General features: G+C 40.9%; 1 protein-coding gene across 4 annotated transcripts in view; it reads left to right on the plus strand.

Moving 5' to 3' along the window:
* Positions 1-27,650, plus strand: part of LOC145391255 (uncharacterized) — a 49,617-nt gene that overhangs the window by 14,947 nt on the left and 7,020 nt on the right. For 2 of the 4 annotated variants that reach the window (XM_080265926.1, XM_080265927.1), the window contains 6 exons: positions 9,751-9,810; positions 19,587-19,709; positions 22,576-22,702; positions 24,209-24,440; positions 26,376-26,622; positions 27,218-27,296. In XM_080265926.1, the coding sequence (XP_080122052.1) occupies positions 9,751-9,810; positions 19,587-19,709; positions 22,576-22,702; positions 24,209-24,440; positions 26,376-26,622; positions 27,218-27,296 (868 nt within the window). The remainder of the gene's footprint in view (positions 1-9,750; positions 9,811-19,586; positions 19,710-22,575; positions 22,703-24,208; positions 24,441-26,375; positions 26,623-27,217; positions 27,297-27,650) is intronic. The other 2 variants (XM_080265928.1, XM_080265929.1) reach the window with 1 other exon arrangement.

Here is a 27,650-nt window from a genome sequence, read left to right on the forward strand (position 1 = left end):
TCTCAGTCTTTCAGTCAGTTTTATATCAGTATCTATCTATCCATTTATCTATCCATCTATCAATCAGTCTATTTGTCTGTCTATCCGTTAATTTCTTACGACCAATTTCAAATGGCTTTTAAGACTTCGTGACGCCACTTCCTTAGCGATTTATTCTTTATATCTCAGCATCCCCCCCTGTCTCTCTCTCTCTCTCTGTCTCTCTCAGATTACGGTATTCTTATTGTTATTAAATATAGACTAGTTAGACTTGTCATGGTTTGTCAACGGTATTATTATTATTATTATTATTATTATTATTATTATTATTATTGTTATTTTCATCTTTTTTCTACTACTGCTACTATTACTACTACCACTACTACTACTACTACTATCTACAGCTCAATGCCTCCCTTTTCTTCATCTTCTTATAATTATTATTATTGTTATTATTATTATTATTACTACTACTACTACTATTATATTAATCATTTTTGTTATTAGTACCTTTAAAATAAAATGTTAAGTTTAGCGTCCTTACCAGCATTGGCAACGCTGGTGATAACAGCTGGTGGCCTAGAGAGAGAGAAAGAGAGAGACGGGCAGTACCGGGGCAGCCATCGAAGGGGTGTATACGTGTCTCTCTCTCCTCCCCGGTTACTCAAGTTTTTATATAACCAGTGGCGTAACAACACTGATTTGGCGTTGAATTATTTATATTGTGATTTATTTTCGAATTTTGAGTGAGTTGAAAACGGTGATATATTTGAAAACGCATATTTTGAAGATTTTTGTATAACCTCGGTCTTTCCTAGTGCCAGATTATCTATAGGAATAATTTGGATTTTAATATGTTTGAAATTGATAGGTTTTTTTTTTTATCTATCTGTCTACTTACCTGTCTATCTATCTGTCCAGCTATCTATCTGTCTGTATCCATCTCTGCTTATCTGTATATCTATTGCCAGACGCCGTTATCCCTTAGTGTAGCCACAAACAAATCGCCTCCATGTTTCCCTGTCCACTGCTATTTACCTGCCCTTCCTCCTACTCACACACCCCTCCTCTGTCATATATCTGTCTCCATTCCTCCATCTCATCCTTGGTCTCCTCTTCCTCACATACACTCTCCCAGTCAGTCTCTCTTTCCAGCCTCCTCTCACATATCTCCACTCTGTCCCTCCATCTCATCACTGGTCTCCCCCTCTTCCTCACTCACATACACTCTCCCAGTCAGTCTCTTTTTCCAGCTTCCTCTCATATCTCCACTCTGTCCCTCCACATCATCCTTGGTCTCCTCTTACATACACTCTCCCAGTCAGTCTCTCGTTCTTCATCCTCCTCTCTCATATAATTATCTCCATTCCATCCCTCTATCTCATCCTCGGTCTCCCCTTCTTCCTCACTCACTCTCATAGTCAGTCTCTCATATCCACTCTCCATCTCATCCGTGGTCTCCTTTTTCCCCCTCTCCCCCCACCCCACTTCACATACACACTCCTAGTCAGTCTCTGTTTTTCAGAGTGCCTAATAAATTATAGTAACATCCTTCCCATAGCACTTCTTCGTGACTAGGATTCTCTCTCTCTCTCTCTCTCTCTCCCTCTCCTCCTCCTCCTCCTCCTCCTCCTCCTCCATCATCATCTACAGTATATAACCTCTCTCTCTCTCTCTCTCTCTCTCTCTCTCTCTCTCTCTCTCTCTCTCCTCCTCCTCCTCCTCCTCCTCCATCATCATCTACAGTATATAACCTCTCTCTCTCTCTCTCTCTCTCTCTCTCTCTCTCTCTCTCTCTCTCTCTCGGAATACTCTTTTCACTCTGACTTGGCCTAAAATGCCATATCTCCATCTTCAATGCTGAGTTGTAACGGATTAACGCTAGAATACGATGCTAGTCACGAAGAAGTGCTGTGGAAAGGATGTAGAGTCGTAGTACTCTGTCAGTTAACTCTATAATACGATGCTAGTCACGAAGAAGTGCTATGGAAAGGATGTAGAGCCGTAGTAGTCAATCAGTTAACTCTATAATATGATGCTAGTCATGAAGAAGTGCTATGGAAAAGATGTAGAGCCGTAGTAGTCAGTCATTTAACTCTATAATACGATGCTAGTCACGAAGAAGTGCTGTGGAAAGGATGTAGAGTCGTAGTACTCTGTCAGTTAACTCTATAAGACGATGCTAGTCACGAAGAAGTGCTATGGAAAGGATGTAGAGCCGTAGTAGTCAATCAGTTAACTCTATAATATGATGCTAGTCACGAAGAAGTGCTATGGAAAAGATGTAGAGCCGTAGTAGTCAGTCATTTAACTATAATACGATGCTAGTCACGAGGAAGTGCTATGGAAAGGATGTAGAGCCGTAGTCGTCAATCAGTTAACTCGATAATATGATGCTAGTCACGAAGAAGTGCAATGGAAAAGATGTAGAGCCGTAGTAGTCAGTCATTTAACTCTATAATACAATGCTAGTCACGAAGAAGTGCTATGGAAAGGATGTAGAGCCGTAGTCGTCAATCAGTTAACTCTGTAATATGATGCTAGTCACGAGGAAGTGCTATGGAAAGGATATAGAGCCATAGTATGTTTCTGCCACTGAGCTATGTGAAAGAAGCAGCAGAAGGACGGTATTATGATGCTGGTCACGAAGAAGTGCTGTGGAAAGGATGAAGAATGTCAGTGGGAAGTAAAATGATGCTAGTCACGAAGAAGTGCTATGGAATGGATGTAGAATGCCAATGTGGAGTAAAATGATGCTAGTCACGAAGAAGTGCTATGGAATGGATGCAGAATGCCAATGTGGAGTAAAAGGGCTATATTGTTGTAATACCAGACCATACCAGCTGGGGGTGGTGTGGAGAAGTGAGAGTGGCGGTATTACGCAATGGTGAACGCCTTGCACACACACACACACACACACACACACACACACACACACACACACACACACACACACACACACACACGGCCAGACGGGATGATTGGAAACAGTTCTCAGCATTCTCTCTCTCTCTCTCCTCCTCCTCCTCCTCCTCCTCCTCCTTAACCTCTCTCTCTCTCTCTCTCTCTCTCTCTCTCTCTCTCTCTCTACGCAATTTAACCTTTGTGGCACCATGAAATAAGGTCGAAAATAACTATATAAAAATAAAGAACACGAAAACTATATCATTATTTATTTTTTCCAGGATTTTAACCCTTATTGCCCATTATAATAGAGGTCAAAATAAATAACAAAAATCAATTACCCGGTAGCCAGAAAGATACGAAAATAACTGAAAATAACTAACAAATAGATGCGGAAATAACTGACAGACGAAAATAACGGAATATAACTGAATAACGGACCAACAGATAAGAGAATAACTGAAAATAACTCAAATAACGGACCAATAGATACGAAAATAACTGAAATAACGGACCAATAGATACGAAAATAACTGAAAATATCTACCAATAACCAACGAATAGATACACGGTACGGAAATAACAGAGAGACGAAGATAACTGAAAATAACCGAAAATAACTGAGATAGGTATTGATGGTGAACACTTTTTAGAATCTGGCGGAATCTGGTGAACGTTTAAACATATTTGAAAATTTGAACTTAACCGTAGGTCGGAAGAGAAGTGTAAACAAAGCACAACTACGGTGAAATAACATGACCAAGGCGTAATTCTGTCTCTACGCAAATTGAACCCTTTCTTCGCACCGATAAATCAATCAAAATAAGCTGTTAAGAATGGTGAATTTGAGTTTTCTGTTGTGCTTCTCTGAGGGCGGCGGCAAATACAAGATATCCCATCAGATGAAACAACTGCCTCACGACGAGTACGATTCTGAACACGAGTTTGTGTATGGGGTGAGTTGTAGCATCTATCGGTTGGCCTATCTATCTATCTGTGTATCTATTTGTCTGTCTATCTATCTGTGAATCTATTTGTCTATCTATCTGTGTGTATCTTTGTCCATCCTTGTATCTACAGTATCTATTTAAGCACGGAAGGCTAGGATTCTGAACACGACTTTGTGTATGGGATGGGTTGTAACATCTATCGGCTGATCTATCCATCTATCTGTGTATCTATCTGTCTATCTATAAAAGCACAAGGAAGACAGTGATTCCAGACCCGAGATTAACTATATATTACACGTAAATATCTACCAATCTAGCTATCTCTACTTATACATATTTACTTATATATATATTATGTATAGGCCTACTTATTTAAGCTGATAGGCCTACCTCTTTCAGATTAAGTATACGGTATGTTGTTACTATCTATATGTTTGTTTACCTATCTATCTATCCATCTATCTACCCATCTGTCTATCTATCTATCCATCTGTCTATCTACCCGTCTATCTATCTATTTATCTATCACTTCGTTCATAACACCTCAGCGTCGTAAACTAAATCCATTGTAAAGCCTTATCAGTAGCAAAGAAGATATTGCCAAGGTGTAATACGCAGAATGAATCACTAAGAATCAGGTGTTACGGACCTCCTGTGCATTTGGTATTTGAACAGTGACGTAGGTGTATTAAATGATTCTTATTGAAATCGCGTATGTTTGTATGTAGGAGGGGAAGTACAGGTAGACCACGAGAGAGAGGGAGAGAGAGAGAGAGAGAGAGAGAGAGAGAGAATGAATAAGTGCTTGAAGAATGTATACCGTTATGTATGTATGTGACGTTGAGAGAGAGAGAGAGAGAGAGAGAGAGAGAGAGAGAGAGAGAGAATGTATAAGTGCTGGAAGAATGTATACCGGTATGTATGTATGTAACGTTGAGAGAGAGAGAGAGAGACCCTAATTGTGATAAGGCACATAACTCGCTTACATCACACACAGAACAATTAGGTAATCTCTCTCTCTCTCTCTCTCTCTCTCTCTCTCTCTCTCTCTCTTTATTCAACTGTCAATGTGTTTATCAAGATTAGTCAGTCTATCTGTATACTGGTATCTTTATTTATCTATCTGTCCATCAATCTATCTATCTATCTATATCTGCCTGTCTATATTTATCTATCTACCTGTCTATCTATTTATCTATCTACCTGTCTATCTGTCTATCTATATATCTTTGTATCTATCTATTCATCAGTCTTTATTCTTATCTGTGTGTAAATGTTTGGATATACAGATAAAGAATATTAGAGAGAGAGAGAGAGAGAGAGGAGAGAATCTTTAATTTTCTCACAGCACCATGATAGAGCATAATTTTGAGGGTACTATCTTATATAAACACGTCACTCACTCACTCACTCACTCACGAGAGAGAGAGAGAGAGAGAGAGAGAGAGAGAGAGAGAGAGAGAGAGAGAACGTGTAAGGTGTAAAAATAGATAGAGATAGTTTGATAGATGAACAGCTTGATTTAAAGATTACTGGTTTCATTAATATATATAAATAAATAAATATATAGATAGATAGATAGATAGATATAGAGAGAGAGAGAGAGAGGAGGGAGGTGAGAGAATGAAGCAATGATAATGATACAGAGAGAGAGAGGGAGGGAGGGAGAGAGGGAAGGAGAAACCCTATCATTCCTCCATCACGTGCTTTCTCTCTCTCTCTCTCTCTCTCTCTTTTCTCTCTTTTCTCTCTCTGGTTGCTCAATATGTCAGTGGCTTAAGGATAAGAGAGAGAGAGAGAGAGAGAGATGGAATGTTAATACTGATGGTGGGAATTCTGGTACCGTAAGAGAGAGAGAGAGTTGTGGTTACGAAACTGAATGCTGAACAAGTGAGTTATTATTATTATAATTATTATAGTTATTATTATTAGTAGTAGTAGTAGTAGTAGTAGTGGTGGTGGTGGTAGTAGTAGTAGTAATAGTAGTAGTAGTAGTAGTTGCAGCACCAGCACCAGCAGCGACAGCAGCAGTAGTAGTAGTAGTAGTAGTAGTAACAGTGATAGTGGTATCATTTATAAGAGTATTATTATTATTATTATAATTCTATCTATCTATCTATCTATTGCCAGACGCCTCAGTCCCGTTTGGGGTGGCCACAAACAAATCGCCTCCAAGTCGCCCTGTCCCCCGCCATTTCACTCCCCTGCTCCCAACTCACACCCCCCTCTCTCATATACCTCTCCACCCCATCCCTCCATCTCATCCTCGGCCTCCCCCTCCCTCTTTCCCCCTCCACCTCACTCACATACACTCTCTTCGTCAGTCTTTCACCCTCCATCCTCTCCACATGGCCAAACCACCTCAGTATGTTCCTTATAACGCTTCCTATCACATCCACATCAACACCACAACGCTCCTTTATATCCTCATTCGTCAGCCTGTCTCTCCATGTGACTCCACAGGCTCCTCTTAATTAACTCATTTCCACTGCTTTCACTCTTGACTTGTGTCCTTCCAACAACGTCCAAGCTTCACTTCCGTACGTTAGAGTTGGTATCACAATACTGTCATGTAGTAACTTTTTCACTTCCATGCTCACTTCCCTGTTTCTTATCACTGCTTTCAAAGAACCAGCAACCTTTCTTCCCTGCTGTACCCTTTCAAGCACTTCACCCTCCAAACCTCCATCCTTACTCATCACACTACCCAAGTACTTAAACGTACTCACATTTTCCAATTCCTCACCATCCAACCTCGCTGTACATTCACTGACTTCACCTCTCTCAAAGACCATCACTTTACTCTTCCCTACATTCACCTTTAGATTCCGTTTCTTACACACTCTCCCAAACTCATCCACCAAGCCTTGCAGCTCCCCTTCGTCTTCACTCAACAACACAGTATCATCTGCAAACAACAGCACAGGGAGTTTCCAAACACTATCCTCTCTCACCAGGGCCACTCCAACATCCACTACCCTACCTTGTACCTCTTTTATTACCCCATCCATGTACAGATTGAACAACCATGGAGACATGACACATCCCTGTTTCAACCCAACTTTCAAAGAGAAAAATTCACTTAGTTCACCATCCACACGCACTGCAGCCTTCGCACCATCGTACATACTCTTCACAGCATTCAACAACTTCCCATCTACTCCATATATTCTTAACACTTTCCACAATCCTAGTCTATCCACCCTGTCATATGCTTTCTCCAAATCCATGAAAGCCGCATACAACTTCTTTCCCTTCTCTAGAAACTTTTCCACTAAAGATCTGAGAATGAATATCTGATCTACACAACCTTTTCCCTTCCTAAAGCCTCCCTGTTCTTCTCCAACTAATTATTATAATTATTATTATTATTACTATCAACCTTCACATTACCGAGTGCCACAATGCTCCCTGGCCAGTTATTCTACTCATAAGGTTACAAGGACCGAGAGAGAGAGAGAGAGAGAGAGAGAGAGAGAGAGAGAGAGAGAGAGAGAGATGGAATGTTAAGTTGATGGTTGGAATTCTGGTACGAGAGAGAGAGAGAGAGAGAGAGAGAGAGTGTGTGTGTGTTTATCCCGGTATTTCAACATTTTGCCGGTATCCTACAACCATCATCATCATCCATCATCATCATCATCATCATCATCATCATCACCACCACCACCACCACCACCCCCACCACCATCACAGTTAATCATTGTAAAGAGTGATGGTGAAATACTATTGTGGGGAAATATTACAGTGAGTAGCAACCTCTGGCAACTACCCCTGTGCATTCCAATCCTAATTCTCTCAAAACTACCATATATTACCAAACTATTCTTTCATATATACTTAATTTAACATATTTTACGACAATTTCAGTTTTCAAAATCGTAGACTCAAGCGAAGTATTATATTCATGTTGGAAATTATTACTCCCGCTAGCGACCTGTGGCAATAAGTTTGTATACATTCCAACGCCCAATGCCACTTTGCATTTTTAAACGTAATATTTATTTTTACACACACAGTCCACTTTTCTGACATATATATCCAGACTAGAAGGAATTTTAATGGATGTACTCGAAAGTTATTTATAAAGCGTTGACTTAGTGAAGGAATTTGAATTTTTAAGATGAGAGAAAGGATGATGTGGGATGTTTTTTACGTGGAGCGAAAGTGCTTTGTTATATCTCTCTTAATTGCTCTCATCTACTTCTACTCTCACCCTTAGCTGGTGGTAGACTGTGACAAGCTAGGGTAGTGATGATGATGGTGATGATGATGATTCCCTCGTAATATATGAGTGAAAGGTGATGATGGTGGTGGTGGTGGTGATGATGCTGATGATGATGTGTCAGCTACATCCCTAATGTATAACAGAAATGAGGCTAGTGTGATGACGATGATGATGATGATAGTGGTGACGATGATGATGATGATGATAGTAGTGACGATGATGATGATGATGATGGTTTGTGTAGGGAACCAGACCAGACCAGACCATACTATACCAGACCAGACCAGACCATACTATACCATACCATACCAGACCAGACCAGACCATACTATACCATACCAGACCAGACCAGACCATACTATACCAGACCATACCAGACCAGACCATACTATACCATGCCATACCAGACCAGATCAGACCATACCATACCATACCAGATCAGACCAGACCAGATCAGACCATACCATGCCATACCGGACCAGATCAGACCAGACCAGACCAGACCAGACCAGACCAGACCACAGGGAGGGAATGAAGGAGGGGTGTGAGAAGGACAGGGGTGGAGAGATCAAGGAGAAGGAGGAAAGGTTGAGGTGGAGGGAGGGAGGGAGAGAAAAAGGGAGGAGTTAGGAGATATAACGAGAAGGAAGAAGGTTGAAAGAGAGAGAGAGAGAGAGAGAGAGAGAGAGAGAGAGAGAGAGAGAGAGAGAGAGAATGTATGTGTTATGTGAGGTGGTATAGGAGAGAATGAATGTATGTATGTGTGTATGTATGTATGTGAGGTGGTATAGTGGGTTGCAGGCCTTGACCCAAATACCCAGTGAGCCAGCCCTCTCTCTCTCTCTCTCTCTCTAACCTGGATATAATCTCGCACAAATTTCAAAGTTATCTTCATTCCACCTGTTTGAGAGAGAGAGAGAGAGAGAGAGAGAGAGAGAGAGAGAGAGAGGCAATAAAAACACACACACACGTTACTCTAGTGTTTTGGTACGATTTGTATGTGTGTGTGTGTGTTGCTGGACTCATCCTCTAACAGTCCTAATGTTTGTGTCTCTAACTGTGTCACTCACTCACACACTCACTATCTTTTTAAGGATGATATATGGCAAGCAGCACTGGTATTGTTTTCAGAGCTTCACATGGATGAGGGAGTTGGTGTAGAGGGGTGTGGATGGTGGTATTGGTGATGTGTCTGGGGTGTGTCTAAGGTGCTGGTGTGAAAGTAAGAGACCGAACTGGTATTTTTAACTGGTATATTCAAACCTCTTCCCTACGAGTATTTTTGAAGGGTTGAATTGCATGAGCGTAGCAAAAATAAAATGAAAATAAAAGACTGATTAGTTTACATGAAGGTCTTTGTACTGAATAAACGTTTTGTTATAGTTATCATGTTGTAGTAAACAGAAGACTTGTGGTGCATGTATTGTAAGTGAGAGAGAGAGAGAGAGAGAGAGAGAGAGAGAGAGAGAGAGAGAGAGAGAGAGAATTTTCAACGATATATATGTAAATACTGAAAATGTATGTACAGTGTATGTTAATATTTTTGTCAACAGTTACATGTATAGATAGGCAGCCAGCTAGGTAACTACTGTATATATAAGGTAGAGTACATAGGCTCATATAGTGTACATACATAAATACAGGTTACATACACTGGAAAATGTATGCTAATGTATTTTGGTTTCAACACAGCTACTCCCTCCCCTCCCCCGTCGCCCACCACCACTAGGCCTACGACACTACCACCACACCGTAAGGACAACACGCTGAAACTCACTCTACCGCTAAAACTTACTGTACCACTAAAACTCCACCGCTAAATTTCACTCTGCCGCTCTCTCGCAGCTTGATTCGCTAGTGGCTCGCTTACTTAAAGATTAGAGCAAACTAGCGCAAGGAGTCTGTGTAGTAATGAACGTAATTTAGACACTGGCTTTAGCTAAAACGATCTCTCAGCGGCTTTTTTCGCGATATTAACGTCTTCCTCAGCGTCTGTTCTCGGGGTTAAGTTAGCAGCGCCATCTAAATTCTTCCTTTTAAATTTTCTTCCTAGACGCTCTTGGTTTAAAACATTTTCTGCCCATAAGATTGTGTTTTTCTGTGTTTTTTTATGCTGTTTTGTTTTTTCTCGTGTTTATTTTTCGATTTTTTTGCAATTTTGAATTCTGGGAGTGAGGCGCATTTCCTACCGCCTTTATGCCTACTGTATGTGTTTGTGGTGTTTATGTGTGTGTGTGTGTTTTACTGTGTGCCTCTCTCTCTCTCTCTCTCTCTCTCTCTCTCTCTCTCTCTCTCATTTCAATTCTATACTTCTCTTATTTCTCCCGTATTCTCGTCGGGTAAGGAACCTCCCTAACACCTCTTCCTTAGCGATTTATTTTTGGATATGGCTGGTTAATATCCTTCTGTACGTTACTTATGCGGAGTATGGAGATATTGGAAGGATTTATATAACAAGAAGAGGACAGTAAGGTGTAATAAGCCAAATAAATCGCTCAGGAAAAGGTGTTAATGTTTTTTTACTTACCAAATGTTTGTATGTGCTTCGTGTGTACTGTACTCTTTCTCCTAATGTAATTTTGTAATATTTTTGTACTGTTTTCTTGTACTAATGTTTGTGCAGTGGATTTGGTGTCATGATTTTATATGTATCAAAGACTTATCTTTATATTTCCTTGTCTGTGTGATTTATTGTTGTTATTATTATTATTATTATTATTATTATTATTATTATTATTATTATTACTGTTGTTCTTGTTATTATTATTATTATTATTATTATTATTATTACTGTTGTTCTTGTTATTATTATTATTATTATTATTATTATTATTATTATTATTGTTCTTATTGTTATTGTTATTATTATTATTATTTTACTATTACTACCTCTACTACGGTACTACCATTATTGTTATTATTATTATTATTATTATTATTGTTCTTATTGTTATTGTTATTATTATTATTATTTTACTATTACTACCGGTACTATTACTACCTCTACTACGGTACTACCATTATTGTTATTATTATTATTATTATTATTATTATTATTATACTACCACCACCACAACCACCACTACCACCACTACTACTACTACCACTACTACTACTACTACTACTACTACTACTACCACCACCACCACCACCACTACTACTACTACTACGACCATCATAGTATCGTTTAGTAGATCAAGGCCCCTGCTATAGAGGTATAATTTCCATAGCATTATCCTTGCCATTACTCCTGCCATGATAAAATTATTCGTATCTGTGTGTGTGTGTGTGTGTGTGTGTGTGTGTGTGTGTGTGTGTGTGTGTTATAGGCTATCATCATCACCATCACCATCATCATCATCATCATCACCATCACCATCATCTCTACCATATTCATCATCATCATCATCATCATCATTATCATCAAGAATAATATGGAGAGAGAGAGAGAGAGAGGAAGCCTAGCAAGGTATCATAGAGATAGTCACGTGACGACGCTGGCTTCAAGGTCACCTCTCTCTCTCTCTCTCTCTCTCTCTCTCATAGCCTCACCTCCTCTTCTGGCCTTACTTCCTCCTCCACTTCTTTTCTTCCTCTTCCTCCTCTTCTTCTTTTATTATTATTATTATTATTATTACTACTACTACTACTACTACTACTATTGTTATTATTATTACTACTACTACTACTACTACTACTATTATTATTATTATTATTATTATTATTATTATTCCACTTCATCGTTAACAAGAAACTGAAAAACTTAAATGTCCTAAACAATTTGAAAAACCCACATATTCTCAATACAAAAATCCAAATCTTTCGTTCACTACCACAGATTATCGTTCAGTACCCCTCTCAAGTTAGGAACAAGTCTCTCTCTCTCTCTCTCTCTCTCTCTCTCTCTCTCTCTCTCTCAGGCTCCTATAACCCAATCTCAGCTGAACTAAATCGCATATTGAAGGGAGTTAAGTATTGCTCAAGGAGAATTTTTTTTTAGAATATTTGTACTAGAGAGGAAATGTCGGTGTGTGTGTGTGTGTGTGTGTGTGTGTGTGTGTGTGTGTGTGTGTGTGTAAGGCTTCCTGTCTATTTGTGTGTATTGTATGGCTACTAAGAATGTGTGTGTGTGTGTGTGTGTGTGTGTGTGTGTGTGTGTGTGTGTAAGGCTTCCTGTCTATTTGTGTGTATTGTATGGCTACTAAGAAGGTGTGTGTGTGTGTGTGTGTGTGTGTGTGTGTGTGTGTGTGTGTGTGTAAATATATGCAAGGTGACTATGTATGAAGCCCACCCCTATGTATATCTGTGTACGTACGGTACTGTACATATGTACGTATTCCAAGCCAAGGCTACAAAGGTTACTATTACGCCACACACACACACACACACACGCGTACACATACACACACACGTACTCACTTCCTCTTCCTCCATCGCTCTCTCACACTGTCTCTTCCTTCATCTCTCTCTCTCTCTCTCTCTCTCTCTCTCTCTCTCTCTCTCTCTCTCTCTCTCTCTCTCAGTCCGTATGTTCTTGTCTTATACATTATGTAAGTATATGTATATGTATGTACGGGTATATAGTTATGTATGTGTATGTGTATATATAAATGTGTGTATGTATTATGTTTGTACGTATGTATGTATGTGTATATATGTGTATGTATATGTATGTATGTGTTTATGTATGTGTATGTGTATATATAAATGTGTGTATGTATTATGTATGTACGTATGTATGTATGTGTATATATGTGTATGTATATGTATGTATGTGTTTATGTATGTGTATGTGTATATATAAATATGTGTATGTATTATGTATGTTTGTACGTATGTATACATGTGTATGTATGTACCGGTATGTGTGTACGGTATGTGTATATGTATGTGTATGTGCTTGTATGTATGTATAAATGTATGTATGTATGTATGTGTACCCATAACAAAAGCTCACCTGTAGAGAACGCGTTTATATCAGTAACTTAATATTTCTCGTCTAGTTTAGTATGCCAGAGAAATGGTTTGTATATATAATTTTTATTGGTTTGCAAATTTATGCTTATTATTATGATTATTTATTATTATTATTATTATTATTATTTTTATTATTATTATTATCATTCATCATCACCATCATCATCATCATTATATATCTATCATCACTACCATCAACATTCACCACCACCGTCACCACCACCATCATCATTATCATCATCATCATCACCACCACCATTATCATCATCATCATAACCATCACCATCATCATCATCATCATCATCATCATGTCACTTTCGGCAACCAGTCCCCATCCTCCATTTTCTTCTCATGACGTCACTGCTTCACCAGCCAATCATCGTCCCCCGCGGGTCATGACGTCACTTCCTTTTCCAGCTATGACGTCATGGTTTCCTTCGCCTAGCAGAATTTAAGAGTAACGGATAAATTTTCTCTTTTCCGCCATTATTTATTTATTTAGTTATTTAGTTATTTATTTATTTTGAGTACAAGTGATCTATAGAACTGATAAAGAGGACGTCAGTAACAAAAGGATTATTATTAAGTTGTAAATTATAGGATAAGTCGGAGAAGGAAAGCCGTTGCGAAGTGTTAAAGTAAATGAACGATAGAATAAATAATGTTGATGTCGTTAACAAGATATTCGTATGATGCAGGATAAGTCGGAGAAGAAAAGGCGTTGCGAAGTGTTAAAGTGAATAAACGACTGAATAGAATGCTGACGTCATACGAGAGGATATTAATTCGTATAATGCAGGATAAGTCGAAGAAGAAAAGGCGTTGAGAAGTGTTAAAGTGAATGAATAATAAAATAATGTCGACGTCATACAAGAGGATATTAATTCGTATAATACAGGATAAGTCGGAGAAGGAAAGGCGTTGCGAAGTCTTAAAAATAAATAATCAATGTTAAAGTGAGTGAATAATAGAATAAATAATGACGTCATACAAGAGGATAATAATATTCGCCAAATGCAGGATGAGTTGGTTAAGAGAATGCGTTGCGGTCTCCATAAAAAACGGGGAAAGTCAAGGCGATGACGTCATACGCGTTGGTGTGGGGTGGGTGGACACTGATTGGCCGGTCTTGCTTAAGTTAGCCCGTGACGTCATCTAACCAGTAATTTATCCTTCCTAACACCTGTGCCTTAGCGATTCATTCTGCAGTTACACCTTCATGTGCTCGTTTAGGCTCATTATGGACAATATTAACTCGACATAAAGTACATCCGTCTCAGCAGTTACTTCAGCAAACAAGGGATGAGGCTATGGCACACCTAATATCTGACCTGGCTCGTATCTCTGACTGGGGTAAAAAATAATCTTGTTTTTAATGCGTCAAAGACTCAGTTCTTACACCTCTCAATCCATCAAAATCTTCCACAGGTATACCCACTAATGTTTAATAATAATCAGCTCAGTCCTGCATCATCCTTGAACATGCTTGGGGTTTCATTCGTTCGGGACTTGCCTTGGAAAGATCATATTACAGTACATCTCTTGTAAAATCTGCTTCCAAGAGATTAAGTGTGCTAAGCCGACTCCGTACCTTCTTTACCCCTGCACAGTTGTTGACTTTATACACGGGTTTTATTCGCCCCTGTGTGGAGTACAGCTCTCATATGTGGCGAGGCTTTTCACATACAGCTCTTCTCAATAGGGTGGAGTCAAAGGCTTTTCATCTCATTAACTCACCTCCGCTTACTGGCTCCCTTCAACCTCTGTCTCTTCGTCGCACTGTTGCCTCTTTATCTCTTTTATATCGCTACTTCCATGGTCACTGCTCCTCTGAACTGTCTGCTTGCATTCCTCCACCTCTACGACGGGCGCGTAGCACCCGTCAAGTAGCAGACTCTCATCCCTTTTCTGTCCAGCCCTCTAATGCAAGAGTTAACCGTTCCTCCCAGTCCTTCATTTATGCAACAGGTCAACTTTGGAACTGTCTCCCTCTGTCTGTATTTCCTTTCAAACGCAGTGTGTCCAGGCATCTCGAAATGAACGGATCTTGAATTTGACTCGTTTGTATTGTTTTTGTTTTTTTCTTGGAGGGAACGGTTTGCTGGCTCCTGGCCTTAGGTTCCTTCTTCCCTGCATAAAAAAAAAAAAATCAAAATATAGACATGAAACTGCCGTGACGTCATCTAACCAGCAACTTATCCTCCCTAACACCTGTGTCTTGGGTAGGCCCCTATTTATTCTGCAGTTACACCTCAGCATCCTTGAATATTGAGTTGTAAGAAGAGAATATGATGCTAGTCACGAAGAAGTGCTGTGGATGTAGAGTCGTAGCAGAATAATTACAATATGTGGTTAAAATTGCCATCTCTCCAATTTGAACGCTGAGTTGTAGCACTGGATTAATACTAGAATATGATGCTAGTCACGAAGAAGTGCTGTGGAGAGGATGTAGAGCCGTAGCAATATAACTGAAAAGATGAGTAAATTTGCCATCTCTCCATCTTCTATGCAGAGATTAACACAAGAATATGATGCTAGTCACGAAGAAGTGCTGTGGATGTAGAACCGTAGCATTGCCTTTTTCTGCCAATGAGTTACGTGAAATAAGCTGCAAAAGGACGAAAACCTGGGCCAAGTTAAGGTGAATGTACTGCAGGTGTGTTGAGTGAGGGGGAGGGGGAGACCGAGGATGAGATGGAGGGAATGGATGGAGAGACTGACTAGGAGTGTATATTTGGTCAAGGGGGAGGGGGGGAGGGGAAGACCGAGGATGAGATGGAGAGAATGGAAGAAACTGAGAAGGAGAGTGTACGTTATTTAGGTGGAGAGGGAGAGGAGGAGGGGGAGACCGAGGATGAGATGGAGGGCTGGGATGGAGAGACTGAGGAGGAGAGTGCACGTTAGTTAGGTGGAGGAGGAGGGGAGGAAGTGGAGACCGAGAATGAGCTGGAGGGATAGGATGTAGAGACTGACTAGGAGTGCATGTGAGAATGAGCTGGAGGGATAAGATGTAGAGACTGACTAGGAGTGCATGTGAGAATGAGCTGGAGGGATAGGATGTAGAGACTGACTAGGAGTGCATGTGAGAATGAGCTGGAGGGATAGGATGTAGAGACTGACTAGGAGTGCATGTGATCTTGGTCGAGGGATAGGGTGACACAGGCTATTAGTTTGTGGCCGCCCCTTCCGGGATTAAGGCGTCTGGCTATAGATAGATAGACAGATAAATAGATAGATATCCTGCATTTGTTTTCTGTAATAAGAGAGAGAGAGAGAGAGGTGGTGAGAGTGAGGGAGTGTGAGCGAGTGTGAGGCCATGAGACGGTGCCAGGGGGGGTGAGTAAGTCTTGGCAGTGCTCAGTCTTGCCGCCTCCAGTACACCTGCTGCTCATGTAGGTGCTGTGCAGGTGCTGAGTGCGCAGGAGCTGACGTCATCGGAGCTTAAAACGCCCCCTACCGTGCTCCTCCGCGACGCAAAGTAGTTCCAGAATAGTTAGCTTTGTGTTTAGTGCATTTGTGTTGATGTCAGAAACTCAGTATGCCTCCATTTTGCCTCCTTTGCGTCAATGAATGTTTATCTGAACTATTTTTGTGATAAGATAGCCTTTTTTGACGTCATGTGGACTCAGGACGACCCCGGCCATACCCTCCTCGACGCAAAATAATTCCTGTCAGAGCTGGTTCTATGACTGGCACCGTTTTTATAATATCAAGACCTTGGCGCATCTTGATTCTAACTCCTTTGCGTCAGCGGGTATTTATCTAAACTATTATTGTGATTTAATTGCGCATTCATGACGTCAGGTGCTCAAGATGGACTGCTCTTGTCTTCCACAACATAAACGAGTCCCTGGAACGTATATGATCTTGATTTGACGTCTTTCTGTTGACATCTTGAGCTTAGAACGACCTCGCTTGTCCTTCGCAATGCAGAATATTCCCTAGCATAGTTCCTTTTGATTAGAGGCCATTTTCTGTATGCTAAGGGCGCAGTACGTTTCACTTCTGTCCTCCACGACGTAAACTAGTCCCTGTCAGATTTACTTTGATGTGAACTTGTCATTACTGGCTTCTTTACTAACATCAAGGGCATAGACGTGTTGCTCATGTCCTCTGCTCTTCATGTAGTCCCTCTTACGTCTCCTCTTATTGGAATGTGTCACTGAACGTCTTTTTATAATGTCAGAACTTCAAACCTCCTCATTCATGTCCTCCGCGTCGTAAACTAGTACCCTTCTGATTGAAAGCCGATTTAGTGCCATTTGGCTGATGTGTGAGGCTCATGTTTTATCGTTCCTCTCCTCAGAGATTTGAACTAGAAACCTTTTTAATTTATTTTATTCATTTTTGTGACCAGGCGCCATTTTACTGATCTCAAAACCTGTGGCCGCCTCACTCATGTCCTCTGCGGCGTAAACTAGTTCCCCTCTGACTGGCACTCGTGTTTGGGCGCCATAATGCCGAGTATACAGGTGTGCTGAGTGCGCAGGTGTACAGATGCTGACGTCAAGAGCTCAAACTGTCTCTCCCAGGCCCTCCCACACGTCAACTTTACTCGTTTTCCTTTAACTTGGCCTAAAATTGCCACCTCCATCTTGATTGCACCGGGAAATTTTGAACCGTATTTTAATGTCATGAAGATAAATTAGAGTTTATATCGATGCCGTAAGATTTTGAAATTTAGATGGCAGGAAAATTTTGGAGCCTATTTCGAAACCATGAGAAGATTTTGGATTATTTCGACGCCGTGATAAAATCTTGGCGTTTCTGTTATTGGCATGAAAATTTTGGAACTTATTTCGAAAATTATGAGAGGATTTTGGATTATTTCGATGCCATGGTAAAATTTTTGGCTTTTCTGTTATGGTATGAAAATTTTGGAACTTGTTTCGAAATCATGAGAGGATTTTGGCGTTTCTGTTGATGTCATGAGATCAGTACGCCGAAAACCTCCGCGCCGAACCGACCTCTTTCAAGCCATCGACGAATCCCTCCATCTGCTCCTCTTCCTGGCACTCCTCTTCGTCGCCATCTTGGTACTCCAGTCCTTCCTCCAGCAGGGCACCAACCACCCGCCGTCAAGAAACACCCAGGGGAAATTAAGGAGACCGAGGCGGATTAGAAGGGTGGGTGTGGGTGTAGTGACGTCATGTAGATTTGGGTATATCATCATCGTCATCATTATTATTATTATTATTATTGTTATTATTATCGTCGGCGTCATCATCATCATTATTATTATTGTCATTGTTGTTATTGTCGTCGCTATCGTCGTCGTCATTGCTATTGTTATTATTAGTAGTAGTGGTATTTATTATTATTATTATTATTATTATCATCATTATTATTATTACTATTATTATTATTATTATTATTATAATATTATCGTCGTTATTGTCACCGTCATCAACATCATCATCAGTATCAGCATTCTCTGTCTGTCTGTCTGTCTGTCTCTGTCTCTGTCTGTCTGTCTCTCTCTCTCTCTCTCTCTCTCTCTCTCTCTCTCTCTCTCTCTCTCTCTCTCTCTCTCTCTCTCTTTCAAGTTAGCGACGAAATAATGTATTTCTCTGCCGAATCTGCAGAATTATAGGATAAGTTACGGACTTTCCTCACCCATCTTGTGTGTGTGTGTGTGTGTGTGAGAGAGAGAGAGAGAGAGAAAGATAGATAGATAGAGAGAGAGAGAGAGAGAGAGAGAGTTTAAAGGGAAAAAATCTTAAATTTATTCGTGAATGTTGACAGTTTTCTTTTAACCAGACCGCCATGTTTGAAATTCACAAATGAGCTAACGAAGATATTTATTATTTATTAATTAATTTACTTATTGTAGGGAAAAGAGGAGTGGGAGAGAGTACAAAATAATTTCACATATATTTCATCCTCCTGCAAGTCAAAATTCGCAGTTACAAGAGGAAAATTATACCCGTTGTCCTTTTGTGAAATTCAAATCCCTTGGCGCCGTGCCCGCCTTGGTCCGGTCGGTGTTCAGTATGACCCACATGTCTGGCCATCTATTTTTTTGTCCAATCTTCCCCTTTGTCTAATTTCGCCCTTATGTCGCCTCACTTCTAGGTTTAGTTTGCCCTCTCTGACCCCATTTCTCTGTCTAGGTTTACGTCTGTGTCTGATATAGGTCAGATTCGTTCTAAATTGGTTCTAAAACGATTCCTGTGTTGGTTGACTCTGGACCTCTTCTTGTTCTCCTCCTCCTCCTCCTCCTCCTCCTCCTCCTCCTCCTCCTTTTTTTCTTCTTCATCATCTTCATATTCTTCCAGTATCATTTTTTCGGGGGGAAAGCTGACAGAGGTATGTAGAGATATATGTAATGATAAACAGATAAATAGATAGTTAGATAGAGATACAAATGTGGGGGCAGACTCCGTGAGGCGCTTATCCTCGGTGCTCATCCCCGGAACATAGGCCTTTGATCCTGTGGCGGGTTATTAGATACTTTGTAATTCTATAATATTAACGCCCATTTTCATTCCCAGGACGAAGAAAGCAACCAAACTACATGGATTTATTTTTTGTTTGTTTTTATTTCCCAGGATGAAGATGGTCCTCGTCGGCATCCAAGCAGCAGCAGCAGCAGCAGCAGTGTTGCCACCTCAGGCTCGGGGGTCCTTAGTGAGAATAATGGATTGGTGGGACTTAGGAATATTGGCAACACTGTGAGTATATTTATTATGTTTGTTCTTAAGTTCCTCTATACTTCATGCATATATTCATAAATCTAAATATATATAATTTCGCATTGTCTTTATATATCTGTATATGACGTACTGTAGATAATGTTGGGGACAGGACAACATGGAGGCGATTTGTTTGTGGTCACCCCTTACGGGATTAAGGCGTCTGGCTATAGATATAAGAACAAGAAGAGTGGATATATATATATATATATATATAGATTCGTTATTATTGCCGAGCTTTCATTCACCTTATAAATATTTCTCACTGTTATGGGCATTTAATACAACTCACGTGTCCATCTGCGAGCACGTGCTTTTATTTACCATTTCAAGGTATTTAAATGCGTACGTCGTAATACTATACAGTGGTGCCACATATCCTAATATTTCCTATGGTGCCACATATCCCATTCATAAAGTTTTTACACATGCCCCAACTTACCAAAAATATTCCCTGTAGTGGTATAAGCTGATGTTGTAGTGATTTATATGGCTTCAATCCTTATTAATACCTAGATAGCCAAATAAGTGACTCAATTAGGAGGTGTTTACATTAGCCCGACGAGTGAAAGAATCAGCCGATCGGAGAACAATGGCGGACGCTTTACCATCTCGATTTATTCTGGTCTTTCCTATTTTAGCTTTCCTTCATCCTACTTCCTTTTCCCTCCGTCTCCCGCCTCCTCACTTTATTTGGGGTGATGATAGGGGGTGAATCAGGGAGTATTTTAAAGTTAGCTTGCATTTTCAACACAACAAAATTAGTCACTTTCCCGGGATTTCATGAGCGACTTTGTTTACATTTTGAAGAACGGGATATGAGCGTGATTGATAACCCTTCATTTCGACATTATACCTTTAGTGATAGTGCTTGGTTATCACTACGACATTATAGCTTTAGTGATAGTGCATGGTTATCACTACGACATTATAGCTTTAGTGATAGTGCATGGTTATCATTACATTATAGCTTTAGTGATAGTGCTTGGTTATCATTACATTATAGCTTTAGTGATAGTGCTTGGTTATCATTACATTATAGCTTTAGTGATAGTGCTTGGTTATCATTACATTATACCTTTAGTGATAGTGCTTGGTTATCACTACGACATTATAGCTTTAGTGATAGTGCATGGTTATCATTACATTATAGCTTTAGTGACGGTGCTTGGTTATCATTACATTATACCTTTAGTGATAGTGCTTGGTTATCATTACGACATTATAGCTTTAGTGATAGTGCATGGTTATTATTACATTATAGCTTTAGTGATAGTGCATGGTTATCATTACATTATAGCTTTAGTGATAGTGCTTGGTTATCATTACATTATAGCTTTAGTGACGGTGCTTGGTTATCATTACATTATACCTTTAGTGATAGTGCTTGGTTATCATTACGACATTATAGCTTTAGTGATAGTGCATGGTTATTATTACATTATAGCTTTAGTGATAGTGCTTGGTTATCATTACATTATAGCTTTAGTGATAGTGCTTGGTTATCATTACATTATAGCTTTAGTGATGGTGCTTGGTTATTATTACATTATAGCTTTAGTGATGGTGCATGGTTATCATTACATTATAGCTTTAGTGATAGTGCATGGTTATTATTACATTATAGCTTTAGTGATAGTGCATGGTTATCATTACATTATAGCTTTAGTGATAGTGCATGGTTATCATTACATTATAGCTTTAGTGATAGTGCATGGTTATCATTACATTATAGCTTTAGTGATAGTGCTTGGTTATCATTACATTATAGCTTTAGTGATAGTGCTTGGTTATCATTACATTATAGCTTTAGTGATAGTGCATGGTTATCATTACATTATAGCTTTTGTGATAGTGCTTGGTTATCATTACATTATAGCTTTTGTGATAGTGCTTGGTTATCATTACATTATAGCTTTAGTGATAGTGCTTGGTTATTATTACATTATAGCTTTAGTGATAGTGCATGGTTATCATTACGACATTATAACTTTAGTGATAGTGCTTGGTTATCATTACGACATTAAAACTTTAGTGATAGTGCTTTATCGTCATTATTACGGCATTATACCTTTATTGACTCATCGGGAGCGTAGGAACCCGGGGCTAGGGTACTAAATCAGGACGTATAAGGCAAGGCTGACCCCTCTCTCTTCCCTGAGTGGCAGTATGAGCAAAAAACCTCAGCCACATCTACGACTTAAACCTTTTACAGTCCACATGGTTTGGTGTAAATTTGGGGAATAGCAAGCGTTATGAGGAACACACTGAGGTGGTTTGGCCATGTGGAGAGGATGGAGGGTGAAAGACTGACGAAGAGAGTGTATGTGAGTGAGGTGGAGGGGGGAAGAGGGAGGGGGAGGCTGAGGATGAGATGGAGGGATGGGGTGGAGAGATATATGAGAGAGGGGGTTGTGAGTTGGGAGCAGGGCAGTGAAATGGCGGGGGACAGGGCGACATGGAGGCGATTTGTTGTGGCCACCCCAAACAGGATTGAGGCGTCTGGCAATAGATAGGAATTTGGATGTAGTGGTTTAAATACTTGTCGAGATGGCCATGTACGGTGGATGCACTCATTTGAATCCCGTAATTGTGGGTGGAGGTTAGGTTAGAAAATTTATCCCATCCTGTAATGCCACATGGAGCATAAACCAGTCATTTACCCTTACATTGGACTGTCCTTTTTAATAATAATAATAATAATAATAATAGAGATGGGTAGTGGTTGATTGAATATTTTAGCATCAGATTATAAAGCCATATCACACTACTACTATTACTACTACTACTACTACCACCACCACCACCACCACCACTACTACTACTAATGTTGTGTCTGTTTCAGTGCTTCATGAACAGTGTAACGCAGTGCCTAAGCAACACACGCTGCTTACTGGAATACCTGGTGAGAGACGGGTATGCCTCCGACATCAACACCACCATTTCCACCATGAAGGGCGATCTTGTACGAGGTAAAATACACGAAGACAATGTTGTATTATTATTCATCTATCTATCTATCTATTACACATTATTTTGTCTCTATTTCTATTTTTGTTTCCCTTTCCTCTTCCTCCTCTCCCTCTTCTTCCTGACTTTCTTGTTGCTCTCAGTTTTCCCGTTTTCTGTTCCCTTCTCCATGTCCTTCTCATTCTTCTCCTTTCTCCTACGCTTCCTATCCTTTTTCCTCTTCCTCTTCCTCTCCTTTTTCCTGTTCCTGTTCATCTCCCTCTTCTTCTCCTTCTTCTCTCTTTCCCTTTCCCTCTCCCTCTCCTTCTTCCTCTCCCTCTCCCCTCCTCTCTCCCGTCCTCTCCCTCTCTCCCGTCCTCTCCTTCTCTCTCTCCCCCCCAGTATCAGCTTAACCACATCCACTATGAAATTCCACCACCCACACCAGTGTATTTCTTTAGTTACAGTAGTACAGTGTGACCCCAAGCTCATCTGGACATGAACTGGTAGGCTGTGGACATCCTCCTTTTAGGGGATAGGGAGGGAGATGAGGGATGTTTGTATAACCAGGCAGCTTCCGTCCTGGTTATATCAATGCCACCGTGTGAAGGCTGTCCTGTTTAATTTGATCACATTCAAATCTACCCCAAACATGCTTTGGACCCGCCTGCCATACAGTTCACATGCCAGCAGCGGTCACAATGGCTTGATATATAACAGAGACATCACAATGGTGGGCTGTGTCCTGTGTGTGTGTGTAGTGCAGGGAACAGTTGAAGGGATGGAGTAGAGAGGTATATGAGAAAGGGGGGATGTAAGCTGGGGGGAGGGCAGTGATATGGCAGGGGACAGGGTGACATGGAGGTGATTTGTTTGTAGCCAACCCTAATGGGATGAAGGCATCTGGCTATAGATAGATAAATAGATAGATAGAAGAGTTGAGAGTTTGAATCCTGGTATGACTGTTTTTGCTGCATTTCATTATTATACAGAGTGAGTCAGAAGTCTGAAAGCAATAGGGAAAGGGCACATTACAAGATATGCTCAGTGCGATGTGAGGAGGGTTGCTGAGAGGACGTGGGGAGAGGAGGAGATAGAGAGAGGGGGAGAAAAAGAGAAATGATATGATATAAATTAGGGGGAGATAGCTAGAGAGAAAGAGAAACAGGATTATGATATAAATAATCCAGTGACCTGTGTGAGGTAGATAAAATAGAGTGAATTAATCCTATGTGAATAAGGCAAAAGGACTTGATATGGAAAATTTCTATATGTCTATCTATCTATTGCCAGATGCCTTAGTCCTGTAAGAAGTGGCCACAAACAAATTGCCTCCATGTTGCCCTGTCCCTTGCCATTTCACTGCCCTTACCCCAGCCCACACACTCCCTCTTTCAAATACCTCTCCACTCTATCCCTTCATGTCATCCTCAGCCTCCCCCTCCCTCTCTCTCCCTCCACCTCACTCACATACCCTCCTTGCTCTCCATCCTCCCCATGTGACGCTAATTAACCCCTGTGTTTCTCAGCGTTCGCCAATCTCTTAAGTGACATGTGGAGTGAGGGAGGGGACACCAGCCGAGCACTCAACACAGGGCCATTCAAGTCACAGATACAGCGCTTCGCCCCGGCATTCTCAGGCTACCAGCAGCACGACGCGCAAGAGTTCCTGCGTAAACTCCTGGAGGGACTGCACGAGGATGTAAACAGAGTCACGTCAAAACCCAGACCCATCACCGAGGACATTGATGACGATTTAGAGTGAGTCCTGTTTCGTGGCCTCCTCACAGAACACTTTTTTGAGTTTCTGTGTCCTTTGAAGATATGAACTGAAAGCGTCACATCAAAACCTCAGCCCATCACAGAGGACACTGACGATGATTTGTAGTGAGCTGAGTTTGATACATAAATGGAAGGGATTGATGAGCTGTAGGAGAATAAGTTTTGGATTATTATTATTATAATTATTAAGATGATGATAATCATTATTATTGTTTTTTAAAGGTAAAAGCAGTAAGGGTGTGGTACTGCAAAAATTGTTACTTTCAGAAAACTTTAGACAGAAGAAATCTAAATTCAAGATGCACTCATTCAGAAATATGTGTCCATGGAAAGACAGACTGAGGAGGACAGTTCCAGAGTTGACCATTTATTTACAAGGAGAGAGAGTTTTGCTTACTTGGGGGAGGCGGTGGCTGAATCGGTAGAGAGGCAGCCTGCAGTCCTAATGGACCCAGGATCGAATCCCGGCTAGGGCAGGGAACAGTTTAAGGATGTGAATTTCATAAAATCAGACTTTACTGATCTACCAGAAGACCCGCCGACATGTCATAAAAATACCCCCGCTAACACCAATACACCAGTCCTGTGTGAGACAGTCCTAGCATGTATTCAATATGGATGATGGGTGTTAGTGCTGAAGTGGTGACATGTGGAGGTGTGTAGGATGACTACTGGGCCTTGGGATAGGACATGAAGCCTTTGCCTATAGTCGAACACATAAAAAAAAAAAAAAAAAAAAAAAGAATCATGCAGTAGGACAGAAAATGAATGAGTGTGTGTAGCTAGGGCCGGGTGTTACGTGCCTGCCATACTGGGGAAAGAATGCAAAGAGAATTTAAAAGAGCAGTGACCAGAATACTAATGATGGATTAGAGAGAGATCAAAGAGAGAAAGGTTGAAGGAATACAAAGAGAATTGAAAAGAGCAGTGACCAGAATAGTAATGATGGATTAGAGAGAGAGAAAGCCAGCATGGTGGGGAAGAGAGAAATAACATTCAAGAGAGACAGGTAGGAGGACAGTGGTGATGATAATATATAGCGTGAACGTCAGGGGTAGGGCTGTGAGAGGCAGACCAAAGAAGACCTGTGATGAGGTCGTAGGGTGCGACTTCAGGGATAAGGGACTGATTAGAGAGGCTGCCAGAGACTGAATAACATGGAGAGCTGCCATTAGGTGACCAAGGCCGGTGCGTGCAAGTGTGTTGGAGCGTTTATAAATGATACAAATGATATGATACGAGAGAGAGAGATCCAGCATGGTGATGAAGAGAGAAGGTAAACTAACACTGAAGAGAAAGACTGAGGGACAGTGATAATGATGATAAATACTAATAATAACACATCCTTCTTTCAGTGTCACCCAAAGGCAATGAAGAGAGAAGATTAAAGGACAGCAATAATAATAATAATAATAATAAAAATAATAATAATAATAAAAATAAATTCTAAATGAGAGAGGGAGGTGTAAGTTGGGGGATGGGGGAATGAAATAGCAGGGACAGGGCAACATGGAGTTGATTTGTTTGTGCCACCCCTTACAGGATTAGGAAGGGGGTGTAAGTTGGGGGAGGGGCAGCGAAATGCGAGGGGACAGGGCGACATGGAGGTGATTTGTTTGTGGCCACCCCTTACAGGATTAGGAAGGGGGTGTAAGTTGGAGGAGGGGCAGCGAAATGGGAGGGGACTGGGCGACATGGAGGTGATTTGTTTGTGGCCACCCCTTACAGGATTAGGAAGGGGGTGTAAGTTGGGGGAGGGGCAGCGAAATGGGAGGGGACTTGGCGACATGGAGGTGATTAGTTTGTGGCCACCCCTCATGGGATTAGGGTACTGTATCTGGCTGTACATAGATAGATAGATAAATAGATAGACAGGTAGACAGATAGATTAATAACAACACATCCATCTTCCAGTGACACGCAAAAGGCGATGGAGTCCTGGAAACGATACCTCCGCTACGACGACAGCAAAATCGTCGACATGTTCGTGGGTCAGCTCAAGTCGTGCCTCCAGTGCTCCGTCTGTGGTCATTGCTCGGTGACCTTCGACCCCTTCTGGGATCTCAGCCTGCCCATCCCCAGCAAGTCAGGGCAGGTCAGGCTAACTCAGTGCCTTGACCTCTTCACCAAGGAGGAGGTGCTTGACGGTGACGAGAGACCGGTGAGTGTGTGTGTGTGTGTGTGTGTGTGTGTGAGAGATTGTACCTACCCAAACAGTCATCATATTTAAGCAGGAAAGATTCAGCCACACATACACAGAGTCCAAGTGTGTGTGTGTGTGTGTGTGTGTGTGTGTGATTGTAACTACCCACACAATCATCATACTTAAGCAGGAAAGATTCAGCCACACATACACAGAGTCCAAGTGTGTGTGTGTGTGTGTGTGTGTGTGTGTGTGTGTATGTGTGTGATTGGAACTACCCACACAATCATCATACTTAAGCAGGAAAGATTCAGCCACACATACACAGAGTCCAAGTGTGTGTGTGTGTGTGTGTGTGTGTTGGGTTTATCTGTGTCTCTCTCACTCCGTACACCCTGCTGACCTCAATTCTGTCCACCTCATATTGATAAGAATGTAGATCAAGGTTGTGTGTGTGTGTGTGTGTGTGTGTGTGTGTGTGTGAAGGGTGTGTGGGATTATGTTGGTGTGGGGGGATCTCTCTCTCTCTCTCTCTCTCTCTCTCTCTCTCTCTCTCTCTCTCATTTTATAGTAATTCCTCTCAGTAATTCACCTTTTTTTCTTTTTCTTTCAGACGTGTTCAAAGTGCAAGGAGAGGAGAAAAATGAGCAAATCCTTCAGCATACAGAAATTCCCAAAAGTGCTCGTGTTGCGTATCCTTTTATGGCAAAGCGTGTGTGTGTGTGTGTGTGTGTGGTGTTGAGGGGGAGGGTGGGAGAAGGGAGAAGGATGGATTTAAGAGTTGGGAGATGGTTTGTGGCAAAGATGGATAGTTTTTAGTAGTGGTAGTGATGGTGATGGTAGTAGTAGTAGTATTAATAGCCATGTCCACACTGGTCTCTTCTTTAATCGCTCATATAGACCTAAAACGCTTTTCCCCACTGGAGTGATGATGTTGGGGGTAGTAGTTGTAGGAGTAGTAGTAGTAGTATAGGTAGTAGTGGTAATAGTAGTAGTAGTAGTAGCTGTATGGTCTCTTCGTTAACCCCTCATAAAGATCTAAAATG

This window comes from Coenobita brevimanus, chromosome 17, assembly GCF_032717465.1.
Source record: "Coenobita brevimanus isolate Jiangsu-jjx chromosome 17, ASM3271746v2, whole genome shotgun sequence".
NCBI classification, from domain to species: domain Eukaryota; kingdom Metazoa; phylum Arthropoda; class Malacostraca; order Decapoda; family Coenobitidae; genus Coenobita; species Coenobita brevimanus.